This window comes from Myotis nattereri, assembly GCF_964212035.1.
Source record: "Myotis nattereri genome assembly, chromosome: 3".
In the NCBI taxonomy this organism is placed as follows: domain Eukaryota; kingdom Metazoa; phylum Chordata; class Mammalia; order Chiroptera; family Vespertilionidae; genus Myotis; species Myotis nattereri.
Genome location: NC_138077.1, coordinates 172528705 through 172547373, shown reverse-complemented (window position 1 = coordinate 172547373; position 18669 = coordinate 172528705). Strand labels below are relative to the sequence as shown.

At 42.1% G+C, this 18669-nt stretch overlaps 1 protein-coding gene across 1 annotated transcript; it reads left to right on the top strand.

Annotated features, from left to right (window-relative positions):
- Positions 1 to 218: 218 nt before the first annotated feature.
- L1TD1 (LINE1 type transposase domain containing 1) lies at positions 219 to 15703 on the top strand (the record flags this gene model as incomplete). The annotated part of the gene is made up of 4 exons (XM_081086061.1): positions 219 to 1288; positions 4548 to 5853; positions 14446 to 14594; positions 15692 to 15703. The coding sequence occupies exons 1-4, from the start codon at positions 320 to 322 to the stop codon at positions 15701 to 15703; spliced, it is 2436 nt and encodes an 811-aa protein (XP_080942187.1). The 5' UTR covers positions 219 to 319.
- Positions 15704 to 18669: the final 2966 nt, after the last annotated feature.

Here is an 18669-nt window from a genome sequence, read left to right as displayed (position 1 = left end):
TTAGATTTTCAAAATTTGGTATACTGCACTTGTAAAAAATATTTTCTTGTAATTAATCTATTTAATACTAACAGAAAGTTAATGGTATGGAGAACCAGTCAGTTTCTATTTAGCTACTGTTTGGATGATTTAGTACATTCAGGTCTTAACTTGCATGGGGTTTCACTGTTAAAGAATTTTTCATTAAACAATTCTGTATTTATTTTTTTATCTTTCAGATTATTTTGTAAAAAGATTTTAGGGGAAATCCAGCAGGTGTGCAAGAACAAAATTACTTTTCAGGAAACGAAGACAATCCAGTCTTGATAACATATTCACCATGTACAGTGTACAATCAGAAATTCCTACACTTGCAAAGAAACTAGAAAGCAGCTTCCACATGGAAATGATTCAGTTGATAGAAACTGAGATGGTTCAGTTATTAGATTTAAAATACAAAGACATGTCAGCAGTTATTATGAATAAGTTTAAAGTCTTGATGGAAAATATGGACTTAATGGTTGTAGAGTTAAGGGAATCTCTTATAAATGAACTAAAGGAAATTTTAGGAGTTAAAAGTACAATGCTTGAACTAAAAAATCCAAAGAACCCCAGTACCAGAAAAGAGTGGCAACAAATAAAAGATATCACATCGATAAAAACAGGATTGGTAGAGAAAATAGAAGGAGAAAACTATATTGAGGATATTGAAAATTTGACTTTTAAAAGAAGTGAAATAGTTAAACTCAGTAGCAAATTAGACCAAAGTGAAGACTACAATACTAACCAAGGTAAGGAATTGTCCCTGGATGATTCACAAAATCACAAAGTTATAGAAAATACGGAAGAAGCCATAGGTAATATAGATGACACAAGTAGAAATTGCAACATTCATATAGAAGTTACAGGAGAGGATGAGGGTCAAGAGCATTGGGAGGATGTATTGGTCAAAGAAACGAGAGAGGAAAACATCCCTCAGAACTTCAAAAATAAAGTTCTAAAAGCCTCTAAAGAAGATGGAGCAATACTAACATTGGCAGCAGACTTTTCATCAGCAACACTGGACGTTAGTAAGCAATGGAGTAATGTCTTCAATATTCTGAGGGAAAATGATTTTGAACCAAAAATTTTATGCCAAGTTAAGTTAGCATTTAAATGTGATGGTGAAATCAGGACTTTTTCAGACATGCAAAGCCTCAGGAAATTTATCAGCCAAAAATCTTTTATGAAAGAATTACTGAAAGGGGCTCTCCCAGAAAATGAAAACAGGAAGAAAGGAGGAAGAAGATATGGGATTCAAGAAAAAATGGTAAGCATACAAATCTGTAGAGCTTATTTATTTGGTCTTCCAAGCAAATTTTAAGAAATTGATAAAAGTGAGAGGTGTTAAAAGTAATGATTAAATTGGTGGTGTTGGAAGTTTGGGAAAAGTAAGAGTGAATAATTTGAGAGGAGATTATACATACACCAGACTTTGATAAATAAGTATATGCTAAATATTTAAAGCTAAAACCAGAACAATAGCTTTTATTTTATTTATTTTTAATACCTTTTAAATAATTAAAAGGAAAAAATGAAACAGAAATGAACGAATTTAACAAAGCCCTCGTACTGGGAATAAGAACAGAAATATTAAGTATAAGTAATTAGGTTCCATTTTTTTTTTCACTTTCCTTTTTCTAAATATATTTTTATTCAGAAAGGTTGGGAGGAGAGAGACAGAAACATCAATGATGAGAGAGAATCATTAATTGGCTGCCTCCTGCAAGCCCCCTACTGGGGGTCGAGCCTGCAACCTGGGCATGTGCCCTGACTAGGAATTGAACCTTGGCTTCCTGGTTTATAGGTCAGTGCTCAACCATTGAGGCAAGCTGGTTAGGCTAGGTTCAATTTTTAATGTGTTAAGTAGTCTGCTAAGTTTTCTTTATTCGCAATCAGAGAAATGCATATAGAACTTTTTTATTAAAACCCGTCTGGTTGTTCATTAATGTTAATATCTAACTTTTATCCATTCCAATATATAAAGGTTTTCTTTTCTTACAGCATATTAGAGTATGTTCCCTGTGTACTTGATTCATTAAAAATACTTTAGCTTATTTCCTGAATATTTTTATAACCTCAATCTTAAAAGGTAACCTGAAGAGATTCTCTTTTTTCTCTTCCTCCCTCTCTTTCCTTTTATACTAGAGGCCTGTTGCATGAAGACTCACGCAATAGGCCTTCCTTCTCCTGGCTGCCTGCACCAGTTTTCCGGGACCTGGGCCTTTGGTCCGGCCGCAGCGGAGAAGCAAAGCCTCTTTAATCTTCAGTCTTTGCTCCCACCTGTGTATGCAAATTAACCCTTCATCTTTGTTGGGTTAATTTGCATACTCACCCTGATTGGCTGGTGGGCATAGTGGAGTGACCAATTTGCATGTTTCTCTCTTATTAGTGTAGATGTTAAAGACTGCTTAGCCCATTGTAGATTCTTGGCTTTTCATACATTAGTTGACTATATATGCATGAGTTCATTTCTGCCCCATTACTCTGTTTTTATGTCAATACCATATAGTTTGAAATCATTAAGTGTGATGTCTCCAGCTTTGTTCTTTTTCTCAAGATTTGCTTTGTATATATGAGATTTGTGTGTGTGGTTTCATGTAAAGTTTAGGATTGCATGTCTATGAAAAATGCCATTGGAGTTTTGATAGAAATTGCATTGAATTGGTAGATTCCTCTGGGTTGTATTACATTTTAACAATATTAATTCTTGCAATTCATGAGCATAGAATATCCTTACTTGTTTGAGGTCTATATTATTAAGCCAATATATTTTTTAGATTTTTTTTTTTATTAATTTCAGAGAGAAAAGGAGAGAGAGAGATAGAAACACCGATGATGACAGGGAATCTTTGATCATCTGCCTCCTTCATGCCCCCTCCTGGGGATCAAGCCCACAACCCAGTCAACCGGGGCATATGCCCTTGACTGGAATTGAACCCAGGATCCTTCAGTCTGCATGCAGGCTGATACTCTATCCACTGAGCCAAACTGGCTAAGGCAAGCCAATATTTTTGACAGGTTTTTCAAAAGAACACCTACTTCCCCTGCCCTCCCAACATTTTCAAGTACAACCTCTGTGCAAAATGAAAGTCTAGAATTTGAAGATACACTTAGATCCACAAATTTACTACTTAAGAATAAACACTTAATCTCAGATATTAGCTGTGCCCCGGAAATATAAACAGAAGGAACCTAACCTGTTCTGGAGATGGGAATATTGACCAAATAGGAATCAACCAGCCACAAATGGGACATTCTTTCCCAGTAGACAAGTGGTTCTCAACCTTCCTAATGCTGCGACTTTTTAATACAGTTCCTCATGTTGTGGTGACTCCCAACCATAAAATTATTTTCATTGCTACTTCATAACTGTAATTTTGCTACTGTTATGAATCGTAATGTATCTAATATGCAGGATTTATTTTCATTGTTACAAATTGAACATAATTAAAGCATAGTGATTAACGACAAAAACTATGTAATTATATATGTGTTTTTCGAAGGTCTTAGGTGACCCCTGTGAAAGGGTCGTTCAGCCCCCCAAAGGGGTCAAGACCCACAGGTTGAGAACCGCTGCAGTAGACAGCAATGAATGAAAAACTCAGGGCCAAGAAGAGTGTTCTAAGAAATGTTGAACCCACATTACATTGCAGACTTGCCTGAAGCTCAGCACCTAAGTTGCCTTTCTTTTTTTTTTTAATATATTTTATTGATCCTTCACAGAGAGGAAGGGAGAGAGATAGAGAGTCAGAAACATCGATGAGAGAGAAACATCGATCAGCTGCCTCCTGCACATCTCCCACCGGGGATATGCCCTCAACCCAGGCACATGCCCCTGACCGGAACCAAACCTGGGACCCCTCAGTCCGCAGGCCAACGCTCTATCCACTGAGCCAAACCGGTTTTGGCTAAGTTGCCTTTCTTAACCCTTACAACAGACAAAAGTAGTGCTATGGTCAGATCCTGTTTTAGAGGAAAAACTGAGATACTGGTAACAAATGTGGAGACTGGATTTGAACAAATCCAAAATGAATTGACCCTGTACTCCCAACCAAAACATGTTTTTCTTGTAATAAATATGGCTAGAGTTTGAACTGCAACTGGGATCTTTTTAAAACTTTAAACTTGCTTGTTTGTGGGGGGGAAAGGTAAATGTGGATTTTTGTTGTTGTTGTAATTGTTTTTAATCTTTCTAAAGTTAGATGATAACAAAGTCTCTTTATCCTCCCTAAATATAACCAACCATTCACTAACACAAGTCATTATTGAAGCACTAAGGGTTAGGACTATAGAAGGAATACAGTATACACAACCTCATGGAAATCTGTTGCAAGTACTACATAAGTCATTGCAGGTGTGATGGATGATCACAGTAGAAATGACTTGTTTGGGGATCCAAGCCTTTAAGAACAAATCATTTAAATAATATTCTAGGTATTTGCTAATCGTCAAATAGCAGTCACATTTAATTTACAGAGTGAAAGGTTTTACTGCCTTAACAAATTTTTTTTTTTTTTAACTTTCAGAACAAAACTGTAATAGCCTCAAAGTATGAAGCCACCAGTGATGGCCTGAGCTTTCTGTTTATTAAAGAGGTAAAGGTTGCTGAGACAGAGGAAGTGAAAAGCTTAGAGACTCACGAGGAAGAGGCTTCAGAGTCTCAGGACAAAGAAGCCCCGGAGGAGGAAGAGGCCTGCGAGCTAGAAGAGGAAGAAAAAGAGGCTTTAGATTTGGAGGAGGGAGAAGAGACTTCAGGGCTGAAGCAAGAGGCTTCTGAGTTGGAGGAAGGAGAGACCTCAGAGCTAGGGGAGGAGGAAGAGGTTTCAGAGTTGGAGCAAGGGGAAGAGTCTTCGGGACCGGAGGAAGAAACGGCCTCAGAATTATGTAACCAACAGAACTTTCACTATTACAGCCTGGCACGTGGAGCTGAAAATGAGGAGTTGGATAGTATTTTAACTGACGAGACAGAATGTTATGAGCTGCAGGAGGGAGAAAGCTCCGAGTGGGAAAGCGAACGGTACTCACCGTGGCCAGAAGGAGAGGACTCGGAGGTAGAAGAGACTACCTCCCAGATCGAGGAAAAAGAGCTTTCCTGTACTCATTTGGCTTCAGATTCTGAGAAGAAAAAATTGGTGAAATGTAAGCTAACATCTAAGGAAACAGACTTACTACAAGAAACAGAAGAGAACTTTAGGAGAAGTGTAATTCATTCACTCAGAGAGATACAAGAAGAGATTAGAGATATTAAAAATTACCATCCTGGAAATAAAAAGCTATCTACACTGAGTGTTAGAATAGACATACTTAAAGAGAAAGTAAATCATCTAGAAGATCGAATTGAAGAGTTCTCTAAGGATACAAGGCAAATGGCCAAACAGATAATAATTAAAGAAAGAATAAGAGAGGTAGAGGATAGATCCAGAAGCTCAAACATCCGTTTGATAGGCATTCCAGAAAAAGATAATAAAGAGAATGGAGCAGAGGAAATAGTTAAGGAAATAATTGAAGAAAACTTTGCAGAGCTAAAGAAAAGGTCAAGTCTGGATATTGTCAGTGCCTTTCGAATACCCAGTAAAATTGATAAAAAGAGAACCACTCCTAGACACATCTTGGTGAAATTTGGGAGTTGCAGTGATAGAGAAAAAATCATAGCTGCTTCCAGAGAGAAAAAACAGGTAACCTACAGAGGAATAAGAATCAGAATGACTGCAGACTTATCTTTGGATACTCTGGATGCTAGAAGTAAATGGGGCGGTATCATAAGATGTCTGGAGGCTAAAGGCTTTAAACCTAGAATCTTATATCCAGCCAAATTGGCATTTGATTTTGAGGGTAAAACAAAGGTATTTTTTTATATTGAAGAATTCAGAAAGTTTATTTCTTGCATACCCTCTTTGAAAGAATCACTGGAGAATATATTTTAGCAACCCAGGGTCAATGTAAAGAATACAATATATATATTTTCCCACACCCAAAATGAAGGAAAACAAAAATAAAATGCCACAATTTTATCCAACAAGATGGTTAGCTAACAGTATACTTGGGGATGAGGGGAAAGGAAGATTACCAATAGTACCTAGATGTTGATAAATTTAAAGGCTATATTAAAATTGTCATTTATCATAATGTGAATCTTAGTCTTAATTAAACTATCTTCCTTTCAATGTGTATTTGCTTATTAAATATTCTGGCTTAAATACTTTTACATTTTATTGCATAAATCCATTCTATGGTGAGATTGAATCTCTTCCCTAGTGCTAGATATTAGCTTTCTCTCAGTTTTAATTATTGATAAATACTATGAATTGCTTTACGTGAAGAAATTAAGGAGAAGGTGATATAACTGTTTCATGGCTTTTATTACAAGGGCTCATTCTGTATATTCAGTTTACCTAAATAAATAAATGTATCCTCTCTCCAGCAGTTGAAACTAGGTTCTCCTTTCTCAGCTCAATCCTAACTCTGCTCTTCAAGGACCTGCCACAAAATGGTTCTTTTAAATGCCCTGGCCTCAGCAGACCTGGCTTTGAGCTTTTAATTCTGTGTGGCTCCAGGGAAATTACTAATTTCTCTAGAGTCTAGGGCTTCTTACTCTAACTAGTTAATTCCTTACAAGCTTTCTGTAAATGTTCTGAGGTGATATTTGTGCCTAACATAAGAGTCCTCAGTAGATGGGACATCCTGCTTCCTGCCCTTCAGAGGCAGAACAAGGCTGATTGCCATTTTCACTTTTGCAGGTGGAGTGAGAACCAGAGAAGGCCATTTTCATTCGGGTTGGAGGTGGGTGGGTCAGAAAACTACCCACCACATTATCTTTCTCTACGCTCCATTGCTTTGCTCTTCGTGGCTTCAAGGTTTTACCCCTCTCTCTTTACTTTTTGCCCTTGTGAAATATTTAACAAGAAGTTGCAAAAATACAACAGTCCCACATACCCTTTACCCTGTTTCCCCTAGCAACATCTTACATAAGACTAGAGAACAGTATAAGAATCAGGACATCAGTATTACTTTACTCACATTTTAGGTTTACATGGCCACTATAACAAGTTACCACAAACTTGATGCCTTAAAAGTTATGGGAGCCAGAAATACAAAATCTTATTGCTGGACTGAAATCAAGGTATCTGCAAAACCCTCCAGAGGCTCAATGGGAGAATATCTTTGGGTCCTATTTAGTCTCCTATACGAGAATGCAGACTTCACTAAGGCCAGTATGCACTCACATGTGTATAAAGTTCTATGTAATTTTACCTCGTGTGTAGATTTATGTAACCACACTCCAGACAACGGTTGGTCCCACAAGGAACTCCCTCATGCTCCCTGCCTCCTGTGTGTACCTGGCCCCTAAGTGCTAGTTCTCTATTTTTGTAAGAGGATGTGCTCTTGAGTCTTTATGCCCTCTTTGGAGGGGCATTCTGGTATTTCAAAAGGTTCCAGCCTAGATGCACAAGAAAAATGGACAGCTCGCTTCAAACCTTAGATCATTTGGGCCTTCATGTGAGCACTCATCATGACCTGCCCAGTTAGGAATTTAGGATCAGATCACCTGGGGTCACTCCATCAAACCCCTTTATTTGACAACTGTGTTCCCTTATCCTTCCTCAGATTGTACCCAGAGGCCCACGTGGTGAAGGCCAAGTTGCCCAGGTTCTCTATTTCCTACTCAACTAGAAATAGTTATGATGGGACTAAGTTTGGATCTATGGAGCTTTTATACTAAAATATGCCTGAGGGGCAGATGAGGGATGAAGGAGAACACAGGACACCAGGCAAGAGGTTGATAACTACAGAAAGAGTGATTCATCTCTAAGGGGAAATGGCTTTCCTCAGAAAATGGATGTTCTCCCACAGCCAAATCTTAGATTAGGCTGCTTATAATTAAGTTATTAATGGCTATTTCACCAAAAGCAATGGAGTTTGAAAGGAAGGTTCAAAGTGTGGGATTCAAAGTTTGTGAGAGTGGTTTCTGTTTCTTTGGGGGTTTGCCTTCAAGGAGACTGAAGTCTGGGGATATCCACCCTGGGATGTCCGGTGTTGTCGCTCTTGGAGGGGACCAACATGGGTAGGTACACACTTCCTATCTCAGCCCCTAGAGACTTTTTTCAACCTTGGGCCTTGGATGATGTGATCTCTGTAACCTGGGAGAATGTAAAGTCCAAAACAAAAATGTAAAAAACCCACAAAACTATCTCTCCAGGGTATGAAATGAGACTGAACAGAGGTAGTCTTCAGAGTATTTATAATGAGGATCACATCAAAGAGCCCTGCACTGTCAGATGGGCCTCTACTTTGTTGGGGTGACTTCCTGTACTCTATTTTTACAATGTAAGGTACTACAAGATACTTTGACAAGTATCTCCAGGATCTCATGTAGGATTGATTCCCTAATGGGTCAGTTGAGTGGACTCAAGTCTACCCATTGCCTTTTCCAAAGTCTCTTGAGCAAGTCTGTTTCCTGCCCAAAGAGCTACCCACCTACATTTTAGGCATTTGGAGAGGTCTCCATCTGGCAGGATTCTTTATGCAGTCCTTTCTTTTAAGATTTCCACTTTGAAAGCAAAGGCCCAACTTCTTATCTCAAACGGATGGTTTCCAGATTCAAGAAAGCCTTATGAGCTTTATAGATCTGCTATAGCTGCCAAGGTAAAGAGAAGGATAAAAGAATATTTTGGCCCACAATTTCAAAGCCACAGAATATATCAGCTTTAATTCTGGAAATACAGAAATCTTGGGACTTTGAACTGGCAAATAGGGTTCCTGCCCCAGTGTTTCTCAGGCTTGATTAGGTATTGTGTGTCCGCCTCTGTTTCTCTTCTTTTTGGTTTTAGAGAGAATTATTTTTTAGCCATCAGAGCTAAAAACACAGAAAAGGGGAAAAAATACATTATCACTATTCACCCCTTAGTGATGGCACCACCCTTAATTCCTGCAGAAAGTCTAAGTAATTCCTTCACCCTCCCTAGCACACCATGCGAACTGCTATTATACCAGACAGAATAACAATGAGAGTAGGACATCTTGTTTAAGCTTTTGAAATAAAACAATATAGAAGTAGACACTCTGGTGAAATTTTCCTGTTCAGTACCAAGATCATGAATGCTTTATAGCTGTGCCATACTGTAAGGTTGAAAGAATATAAGCAAGAGTGCTCAATAATACCTTTAAAATATGCACTGTACTGGAACTTTCACAGGCACAAAGTTGAAGTTGTCTATGTCTAGACAACCCTCAGTATTCACCAGAAATACTTCAAATAGACCAACATCTAACTAAGCGGCATGACTTGACGCCACAAGTTTTAGACTAAATGTGTTTATACTTTGAATATCATGTGAATACAATATAGAAATTGAGCATCCCTGGAAATTCCTTGCCTTCATGATTTCTTCTATTTAACCCCCAATGGGTGAATGATTTTCTAAAAAGTTTGAAATATGCAAGTACAGTTCATCTGGTAAAAGTGGGCCTGTCCCATCACCATGATTGGCAGCTGTCTTTCCCTTCTAACACACTATCTAAACAAGATTTGTTTGAGAGACAGGCAACGTTTTTGGGTCTTCTTACTCCATAGGACAGTGGGGATGCCAACCAAATGGTATTTGTTTGTTTTTGTTTGTTTGTTGTTGTTTTTCTTTTATTGATTTGAGAGAGAGGAGAAACATTGACTTGTTCCACTTATTTAGGCATTCATTGGTTTGATGCCTATATGTTTACTGACCGGGGATCAAACCCAAAACCTCGGTGTGTTGAGATGACACTCTAACTGAGCTACCCAGCCAGGGCAGCCAGATGGTTTTAGATATAAAACTTTCAGTTGCGCCTGAGGAGATGACCATTGGCAGCCCACCACCTTGGCTGCAACAGGACAGGCTGCAAACGGAAAAGGCCTTGGGAGTGGCGGTCTCCAGGTGCACAAATGAATAGGTCTGACCCTATTCGGTGGAGTGCAAAGGTGAGGAGCCAGGCCAGATGCCTACTTGGACTTGTATGCTAAAGCCAACGAGGTGTCTCAAGGTCCAGCAGCAGGATGCCTGCCTACTCCAAGATCTTGCAGGTCGGCCTGACTTTTTTTAAAGAAAAAGATTGTTATAAAAATTTTTATTATAACGTTATTTATGCCAGCCAAGCTTTGTATATTTTTAAATTCCTTGAACTTAAAGCTCTTATACAACTATAAAATGGAAACAGTCTTATAACTGAATTGCAAACAAAGCTGCAAAACCAATGAAATTAAAAACATTAATATAATTATGTTCATGATGTTATTTTTTTCTGGAACTTAATAGTTCCTCACAGCATGATTATAGTCCTACTCACTCCCGAACAGGCTCTTTTGAATTCTGCCCATCTTTGGGAGGACTTTACTTTTATGTTTATTGAATTTACTGGGGTGACATTGGTTAACCCCAGTTATATAGGTGTACAATTCTATAATATGTTGTCTGTATATTGTATGCTTATCCACCCAAGTCAAGTTTCCTGAAGACGTTATTTCCCAAGGACATTTCTCTCTTCAAATCAACTGGGAAGCCTAGAAGATACTTATATTAAGCTTTTCTCTCATCCTCTCCAAATTAAAACACAAAATTAAATTGTTCCTGAGAACACGACTTCACCATGCCCCTGAATCCATCGTTTGAAAAATTCTGAATTCTGCTGCAAATTGTCAAGAAATTAACACAGCAACAACCTGATGCAAGAAATGTGCATCTCAAAAGCAAGGTCCTGGCTGTGCCCCCGGAGACTGGGGTGTGGTTCTGCCCCCTCTAGCCCCAGACCCCCTCTCACCTCTGCCCCAGACTCAGAAGCGAAAGCGTCTGTGTTCCTAACAGAGCCAGCTGTACCAGGAGCAGAAAGCATATAGGCCTTTAGGGAAATTCATCATTATCCATTCATGTTTTCCAATGACTCTGCATTTAGGCATGGCTGCCTGGCAATAGGTCTCTACAGACTAGGATAGGGCTCTGCTGGGAAGAAAGAGTTATGTCATATTCTCTGCCATCCAAGAATTTATCTTTTTAAAATAATATATTTTTATTACAGAGAAGAAGGGTGAAGGAGAGATAGATAGAAACATCAATGATGAGAGACAATCATTGATTGGCTGCCTTCTACATGCCCCACACTGGGGACCTAGCCGGCAACCTGGGCATGTGCCCTGACCAGGAATCAAACCATGACCTCCTGGTTCATAGGTAAACACTGAACCACTGAGCCACACCAGCAATTTTTTTTCTAATTAGGTAAATTTTAATTTTAAAAAATTGTATTTGCTCAAGAGGCAGCCAAAACAAATTTAAAAATTAACTCAAACCCAGCCAGCATGAATGCTTAATCATATCAAAGGGTGTTGCCCATCTGGGGCTTGAATCAAAACAGTGAGACTATTTTCTAGCAGAAAGAACCCAGTTCAGACTGGCTGATGTGGCTCAGTGGTTGACCTATGAACCAGAAGATGATGGTTCGATTCACAGACAGGGCACTTGCCTGGGTTGTAGGCTCAGCCCCTAATAGGGGGCATGCAAGAGGCAGCCAGTCAATGATTCTCTCTCATCATTGATGTTTCTATTTCTTCCTCTCCCTTCCTGAAAATCAACAAAAAATATATTTTAAAAATATATATTTTTAAAAAAGGACAGTACAGTTGAAATGGAGGCAGGCTTTGCCTGGCCCTAAGTTATAAGGGATTAGAAAGTGCTTTGGCACAATGGCTTGAGCTCATCTTACACAGCTGGTTCATTGTCCCATCCTGGGAGCAGAGCTGTGGATAATAACCCCAAGTCAATGTATAATAACACCTCATTCTTGATTTTGAAAGGTAGACTCTTAGCTTTTTGGCAATAGGTTTATTATTGTACTAGAGGCCCAGTGCATGAAATTCGTGCATGGAGGGGGGGTTCCCTCAGCCCAGCGTGCACCCACTCCAATTGAGGACCCCCACAGGGATCAGGCCTAAACCGGTGGTCAGACACCCCTCTCACAATCTGGGACCACTGGCTCCTAACCACTCACCTGCCTGCTTGCCTGATTTCCCCTAACCCCTCTGCCTGCCTGCCTGATAGCCCCTAACTGCGTCTGCCTGCCTGACCGCCCCTAACCTCTCTGCTTGCCTGCCTGATCGCCCCTAACCTCTCTGCCTGCCTGCCTGCCAAATCGCCCCTAACTGCTCTCCCCTGCCAGCCTGATCTCGCCCCCAATGCCCTCCCTGCCAACGTGGTTGCTCCCAACTCTCCTCCCCTGCTGGCCTGATCACTCCTAACTGCCTCTGCCTGCCTGATCACCCCTTACTGCCCTCCCCTGCCAGCCTGATTACCCCTAACTGCTTCTGCCTGCCTGATTGCCACAAACTGCCCTCCCCTGCCAGTCTGATCTCGCCCCAACTGCCCTCCCCTGCTGGCCAATTTGGTTCTGATTGGTCAGTTTCTATGCCAGTCAGCGTCAAAAGCCCCACCTCCTAGGCAGCCATTGACTCCTCACAATTGACCCAGATTTGGTTCTTTTTTTTTTCTTTCCAGGTTTGGTTCTGATTGGCCAGTTTCTATGCCAGTCAGCATCTCTGGGCTCTCAATGGGCCTGATCAAAAAGGCGGGGCTGATCAGCAGCCCTGGTGGAGGCCTGGAGAGAAATGGAGACGTGGCTGTTGGCCAGGCTGGGAGAGAAAGAGAGGCAAGTTCTGATCAATGGCTGCCACAGAAGCTATGGATCAGACCCTGCCTCTCTCTCTACAGGCCTCTCTCCAGGTCTGATCCGCAGCCCCCTAGGCCCGTGGTCGGCAAACCGCGGCTCATGAGCCACATGCGGCTCTTTGGCCCCTTGAGTGTGGCTCTTCCACAAAATATCACGTGCGGACGCGCACGTACAGTGCGATTGAAACTTCGTGGCCCATGCACAGAAGTCGGTATTTTGTGGAAGAGCCACACTCAAGGGTCCAAAGAGCCGCATGTGGCTCGGGAGCCGCGGTTTGCTGAGCCGCGGTTTGCTGATCACTGCCCAAGGCAGTCAGTGCTGGGTCTGGGCGGCAGCAGTGGCCCTAGTCAGTGCTGGGTTGCCAGGCATCCCAGCACTGACTTATGGTCTGGTTGAGCCTTTGGTTGTAATAGTCGTTTTGACCATGGCTCTTTATTATATAGCTGTTTTTCTAGAACATTAAGTTTATGTCTTCCCAGTTCCTGGTACTTGGAAATGTGTACCCAAATCAAATACACTTAATATATACAAATTATTCTGCATACTGAGTCATGTTTGGATTTATGTACAAAATGTAAGGGATGGCTGAGTTGAAAATTTAGAATAGGAAAATGCAGAAGCAAGTCACCACTGAAGGGAGACAAACCTTTTTCTGTCTCCATTAAGGCTGCTGCCCCTTCCCAATATCCCTTTCCTATGCTGAGCCCTGGTTGAACTGGCAAGGTGGCCTAAGGAAATGAGACTCTTCTGGTAGGAATGGATTGAGGCCCCTCCTCAACCCCTTCTACTAGAATTTCATATTTAGGCAATGCTATTGGTGTGGACTGTGGCTCCTTGATATCCAAGGATCCTAAAGGGGAAACTGCATCAAGTGGGCAGGGGGAGTAGGTGCTGGGTACATGGGAACCTCAGCTAGATTATTTGGGGAGAACAGATTCTGGCAGAACAAGTGGCCAAGGCTGGGAAGCTTATTGGCTGGTAGTCATGCTGGTAAAGCTTCAATTTCTAGTTAGGCTTAACGGTGTTATTCTTTCTTTATTCAAAGTGTATTTATTTTAATCTCTCTTTTATTTTATTTTTAAAATATATTTTTATTGATTTCAGAGAGGAAGGGAGAGGAAAAGAGAGAGAAAGAGGGCGAGACATCAATGATGAAAGAGAATCATAGATCAGCTGCCTCCTGCACACCCCCTACTGGGGATTGAGCCCACAACCCAGGTATGTGCCCTTGACCAGAATTGAATCTGGGACCTTTCAGTCTGCAGGCCAACACTCGATCCACTCAGCCAAACCGGCTAGGGCTTAATCTCTCTTTTAGATTGTTCTAGTAACTTTACTTCTTCAGGAATGAGTTCTCCCATTTAAGTATGATTGTACTTAAAAGGCACTGAACTTGTGTTATAATTCTTGCTCAAGAGATTTCTCCTGATAGTGCCCTCTGCAGTCCCGGATCTGTCTCCTGCTTCAACAGTGTTAGGACAGAACAGACCCAGGGACGCCCCTTCTTCCAGCCTCGGGCCACTCTCCAGTCTCTTATCCAGGCACCACCTTCAGAGCCACCTCCGGGACCAGCCAACACACCGTTTTGTTTTTCTACCATAACTCCTTATTGCCAAACAACCATGAGCTCCCAAATTCGTCAGAATTATTTCACCGAGGTGGAGGCTGCGGTCAACCCCTGGCCAGCCTGCCTCTGCGGGCCTCCCACACCTACCTCTCTCTGGGCTTCTGTATCAGCTAGGGACGATAATGATGTGGCCCTGGAGGGCGGGGGCCACTTCTTCCTAGAGTTGGCGGAGAAGCATGAGGGCGCTGAGCGTCTCTTCAAGTTGCAAAACCAGCACGGTGGCCGCATTCTCTTCCAGGACGTGCTGAGCATTCCCAAGGTGAGTGGGGTGGGACTCAGGATGCCATGGAAGCCGCCCTGGCCTTGGAGAGGAACCTGACCCAGGCCCTTGTGGAGCCGCAGGCCCTGGGTTCTACTCTTGCAGACCCCCATCCCTGTGACTTCCGGGAGAACCACTTCCTGGATGAACAGGTGAAACTCTTCAAGAAGATGGGCAACTACCTGACTCACATTTGCAGGCTGGCCGGCCCCTCGGCTGGGCTGGGCAAGTATCTCTTTGAAAGGCTCACCCTCAAGCGTGACCTTTGGATTCCGGGGCTTTTGAAGGGCCCCTCTGCATTCCCCTGGTGTCTTTTGCCTGAGCCTCTCCCTGAAACTACTAGCCATTCTTTTAACCATCCCGAAGCCCTCTCCCATGCATTGGACCAAATGGAAACAATGAAGATATTTGTAGGAGAGAAAGAGAGAGAGAGAGAGAGAGAGAGAGAGAGAGAGAGAGAGAGAGAGAGAGAGAGATTTTCCTGTGACTTAGCTTGTGGAGGTCTCCATTTGGGGCAACTCTGTTTGGTTGCTTCTGCTCATGTTCTATTTGGGGTTCCCTGTTTCTAGATAATTTTTTATGTTAGTGGATTGGCTTGGATTTTGCTACTCTGAGAATGCAGGTCCCACAAGTATGTAGTATAGGCTCAGGATTCTGATTTCATGGTTCTAGTTTGGGAGGGCTAAGTCTGCCTTCTAGTTAGGAACTTGGACTAGTGGAAAGGCATTCCGATTTCCATTTGTGAACAGCTTGATCCTGGCTCCAGTTCCACTCCTCATTAAAGGCCAAGCCTGGGGGCATTTTAGCCCCAGCCCCTACATCCTGCATCTGTCCCTGTTATGGAGTCCCCTTTTCTTGCCTTTGTGACATGTATTTTAAAATATTTTTTTCCAAACTATATACAAGAGAAGTTTGTTTAGAAAATCATGGAGATAGAAGTGGTAATATCTATTTACAGGTAATCAATTTTATTTGGGTTCTCTAGTGTATTATAGTGATATAATAGTTGAACACCTATTTATATTTCCTCTTTATCCTAATTTTCCCTTTATCCTAACTTTGTGTTTTTGTGCTTCCTCCTTTTTTTCTTCTTTAAGGCTAGTTACTGATACCCATGTGTTCAGTGATCCAGCATTTAGATCTATAAATTCATTTTCTTGTTTTCTTAACGTTGACATCTGATTTTGAATTTATTGTTTCCCTTATTCAGCTTTCTCTGGGTTTATTATGTTGTTTTTCTAACTTCTTGAAATTAAGTGAGTATTCATGTATTTTTTTCTATAATGGCAGGTAATAGAACTAGATTTTTCTCTGAGGAAGTGAATATGCTCCATCTGTTGACCTATTAGGGTATCACAACCCCTGGGGATGGCCTTCTGGGATTTACTTACTTGCCCTAAACCCAAAGGCATAGAGAACACTGGGTGAAGAATAAACAGACCCCGAGTGAGACCTAAACATGCAGAAAATATCAGGATAGCAGAAGAAACACGAGGAATTCTCAGAGGGCAGGGAAGAATGGAGGTGTTGTCTAGCTGGAGGGCATGGCAAATGGTGGCTTTCTGGAAGCCAGAACACAATGGATCTTAAACCCAAGGCTAGAGATCAGAGAGTTTCTGTAGGCAGTGGGGAACCCTGATGGGTTTTGTGTAGGGTGGACGCCCGAGCTCAGAAGGGGTCAGGCAGGCACTGTAAACAGGGCAGAACATCAGGTTCTCCTGCATGACCAGTACTCAGTGAGGTGGGATGGATGGAGCTCCCGAGGGTCAGGGCAGAGATGAAGTGGCTTGGAAGGAAGTAATCATAGAAGTCCTGAGGCTTCTAAGGGAGAGGAGGGAAGAAAAGAAGAGTTGAGGAGGAAACCTTTTAAAGGAATTCAAAGATAGGAGCCTGTGGTGGAAATCTGGAGGAGACCAGGGAGGGCAGAATAGAAGCCAGGGGCTACCGGGAATCACCAGGGCAAAGCTGCATGCCAGTGGAAGAGTGAGAGAAAGGTGAGGAGAGGAGAAAGCCTGTGAAGACTCCTCTTGCTAGGGGGCTTCCTCATTCCCAGTACTAAATGGGTGTTACAGAGCAGAATGGTAAATTCTGGAACGAACGGGCTCTTCATGCTTTCAGATCTTTTCATTTTATTCACAATTAACAAACAAAATATTAGAGAATTGTTGTTGTTGTTGCGACTGGGAGGTCAAATTACTGACCTGGATGACACGTATTCAGGGGAAAATATTGACTGATGCTTTTTTTGGGAGAACAGATTTTGTCAAAGAGAGCTCCACTAGATGAAACAAAAACAGGGACCATTTCCTTCATTTCAGGGGTTTACTACAAATTTCCTTTAAACAGAGGTCTCTTGCCCTAGCCAGTTTGGCTCAGTGGATAGAGCGTTGGCCTGAGGACTGAGGAGTCCCAGGTTCGATTCTGGTCAAGGGCACATGCCCGGGTTGTGGCTCAATCCCCAGTGGTGGGGGTGCAGGAGGCAGCCAGTAGATGATTCTCTCATCATTGATGTTTCTATATCTCTCTTCCTCTCCCGTCCTCTCTGAAATAAATAAAAATATTTAAAAAAAGAAAGAAATGTAAGAACCCTAATAACACAAACAAACAAAAAAACACAGAGGTCTCTCCTCTGGTAATGAAACTATTCAATTTAGAAAGATTATGGATTTGCTGAGCTTTCCCATGAAATGATAGGTTTAAAATGCCTTGTAGGCCCTCCTTAAACTTTAGTAATCCCCCTACCTCCCATTCCCAAGAGTTTCTAGGCAAATCCAGCCTGGTGCTCTGTCAGATTAGAAATCAGATTAGATCTTTTGACCTGAGGCCAGATGCAGCTGCGCCTCTCACCACCAGAGGCTGTGAGCTCACTAGCACCTTTCCAACAAGCATTAGCGTTCGCCCCGCTGGGCCTGCGCATTTGGCCTGATACCTGCAACAGGATCATGGCTTTGGAACTGCAGGGCAGGCCTCCTGCTTCCAGAATGTACACAGACCAGGAGTGTGTGAGGACAAGGCGATCATATGTGCCTTGCCAACTGCAAACACTCGCACAAATGCTGATGGGCTCTGGGGAAAGGGACAGCCTAAGGAGACCTTAGGCACCTGTTCTAGCATGATGATGTATTTGGTCTTCGTGGCACAGAGCTCCTGAAACCCTTGGAATTTTCCAAGTGATAAGTGCCATGAAAGTGTCTGTTGTTATGTTAATGAAGTGACTTTTGGAAGGCTCCTAAGGATGGGCATGCAGTTGCTAGTGGAGCCAGCCATGTGATTGGTGGAATCTGTCAGTCATCCCCCTCCCCCCACACCTCTGGGGAGGAGAGGGGACTGGAGGTGGAGTTCAGTTATTAATGGCCAGTGATTTGCTCAGTGCCTATGTCGTGAAGCCTCCAAAAAAACCCAAAATGACAGGGTTTGAAGTGCTACCAGGTTGATAGACATGTGGAGGTTCAGGGAGAATGGAGCACCTGTCACGGGCATGGAAGCTCCAAGCCCTTCCCCCTGTACATGGCCCTGTGTTATATCCTTTCATAATAAACTGGTGATACAGGAGGTAAAACGTTTCTCTGAGTTCGTGAGCCACTCTAGCAAATAATCACACGCAAGGACAGGGTCCAGTTCATAACCATGTGGACAAAAAAAAGGCCCCATACTAACTGACTAGCTCAGGGAAGGCCTGCAAACTCAAAGACCTAAAGGAGCCACCAACGATGGTCTGAAATTAAAACTTTAACTAAAAGCAGCTTATAGTAGGTAATCAGTATCCTGACAAAGATCAACTTCGATCTTTCCTGAGCCTATTTGTCTTTTTGCATCTAAGACAGTGATTCCCAAAGTGGGCGCTACCGCCCCCTGGTGGGCGCTGCAGTGATCCAGGGGGGCGGTGATGGCCACAGGTGCATTTGGGGGCATATATCTTTCTGTTTAATTGCTATTAAAATTTTTTAAAAAATTAATTTTTAGGGGCACTGAGTAATATTTTTTCTGGAAAGGGGGCGGTAGGCCAAATAAGTTTGGGAACCACTGATCTAAGATAACATACCTGCTAAATGTCAGGGTAACTTGTGACTTTCCT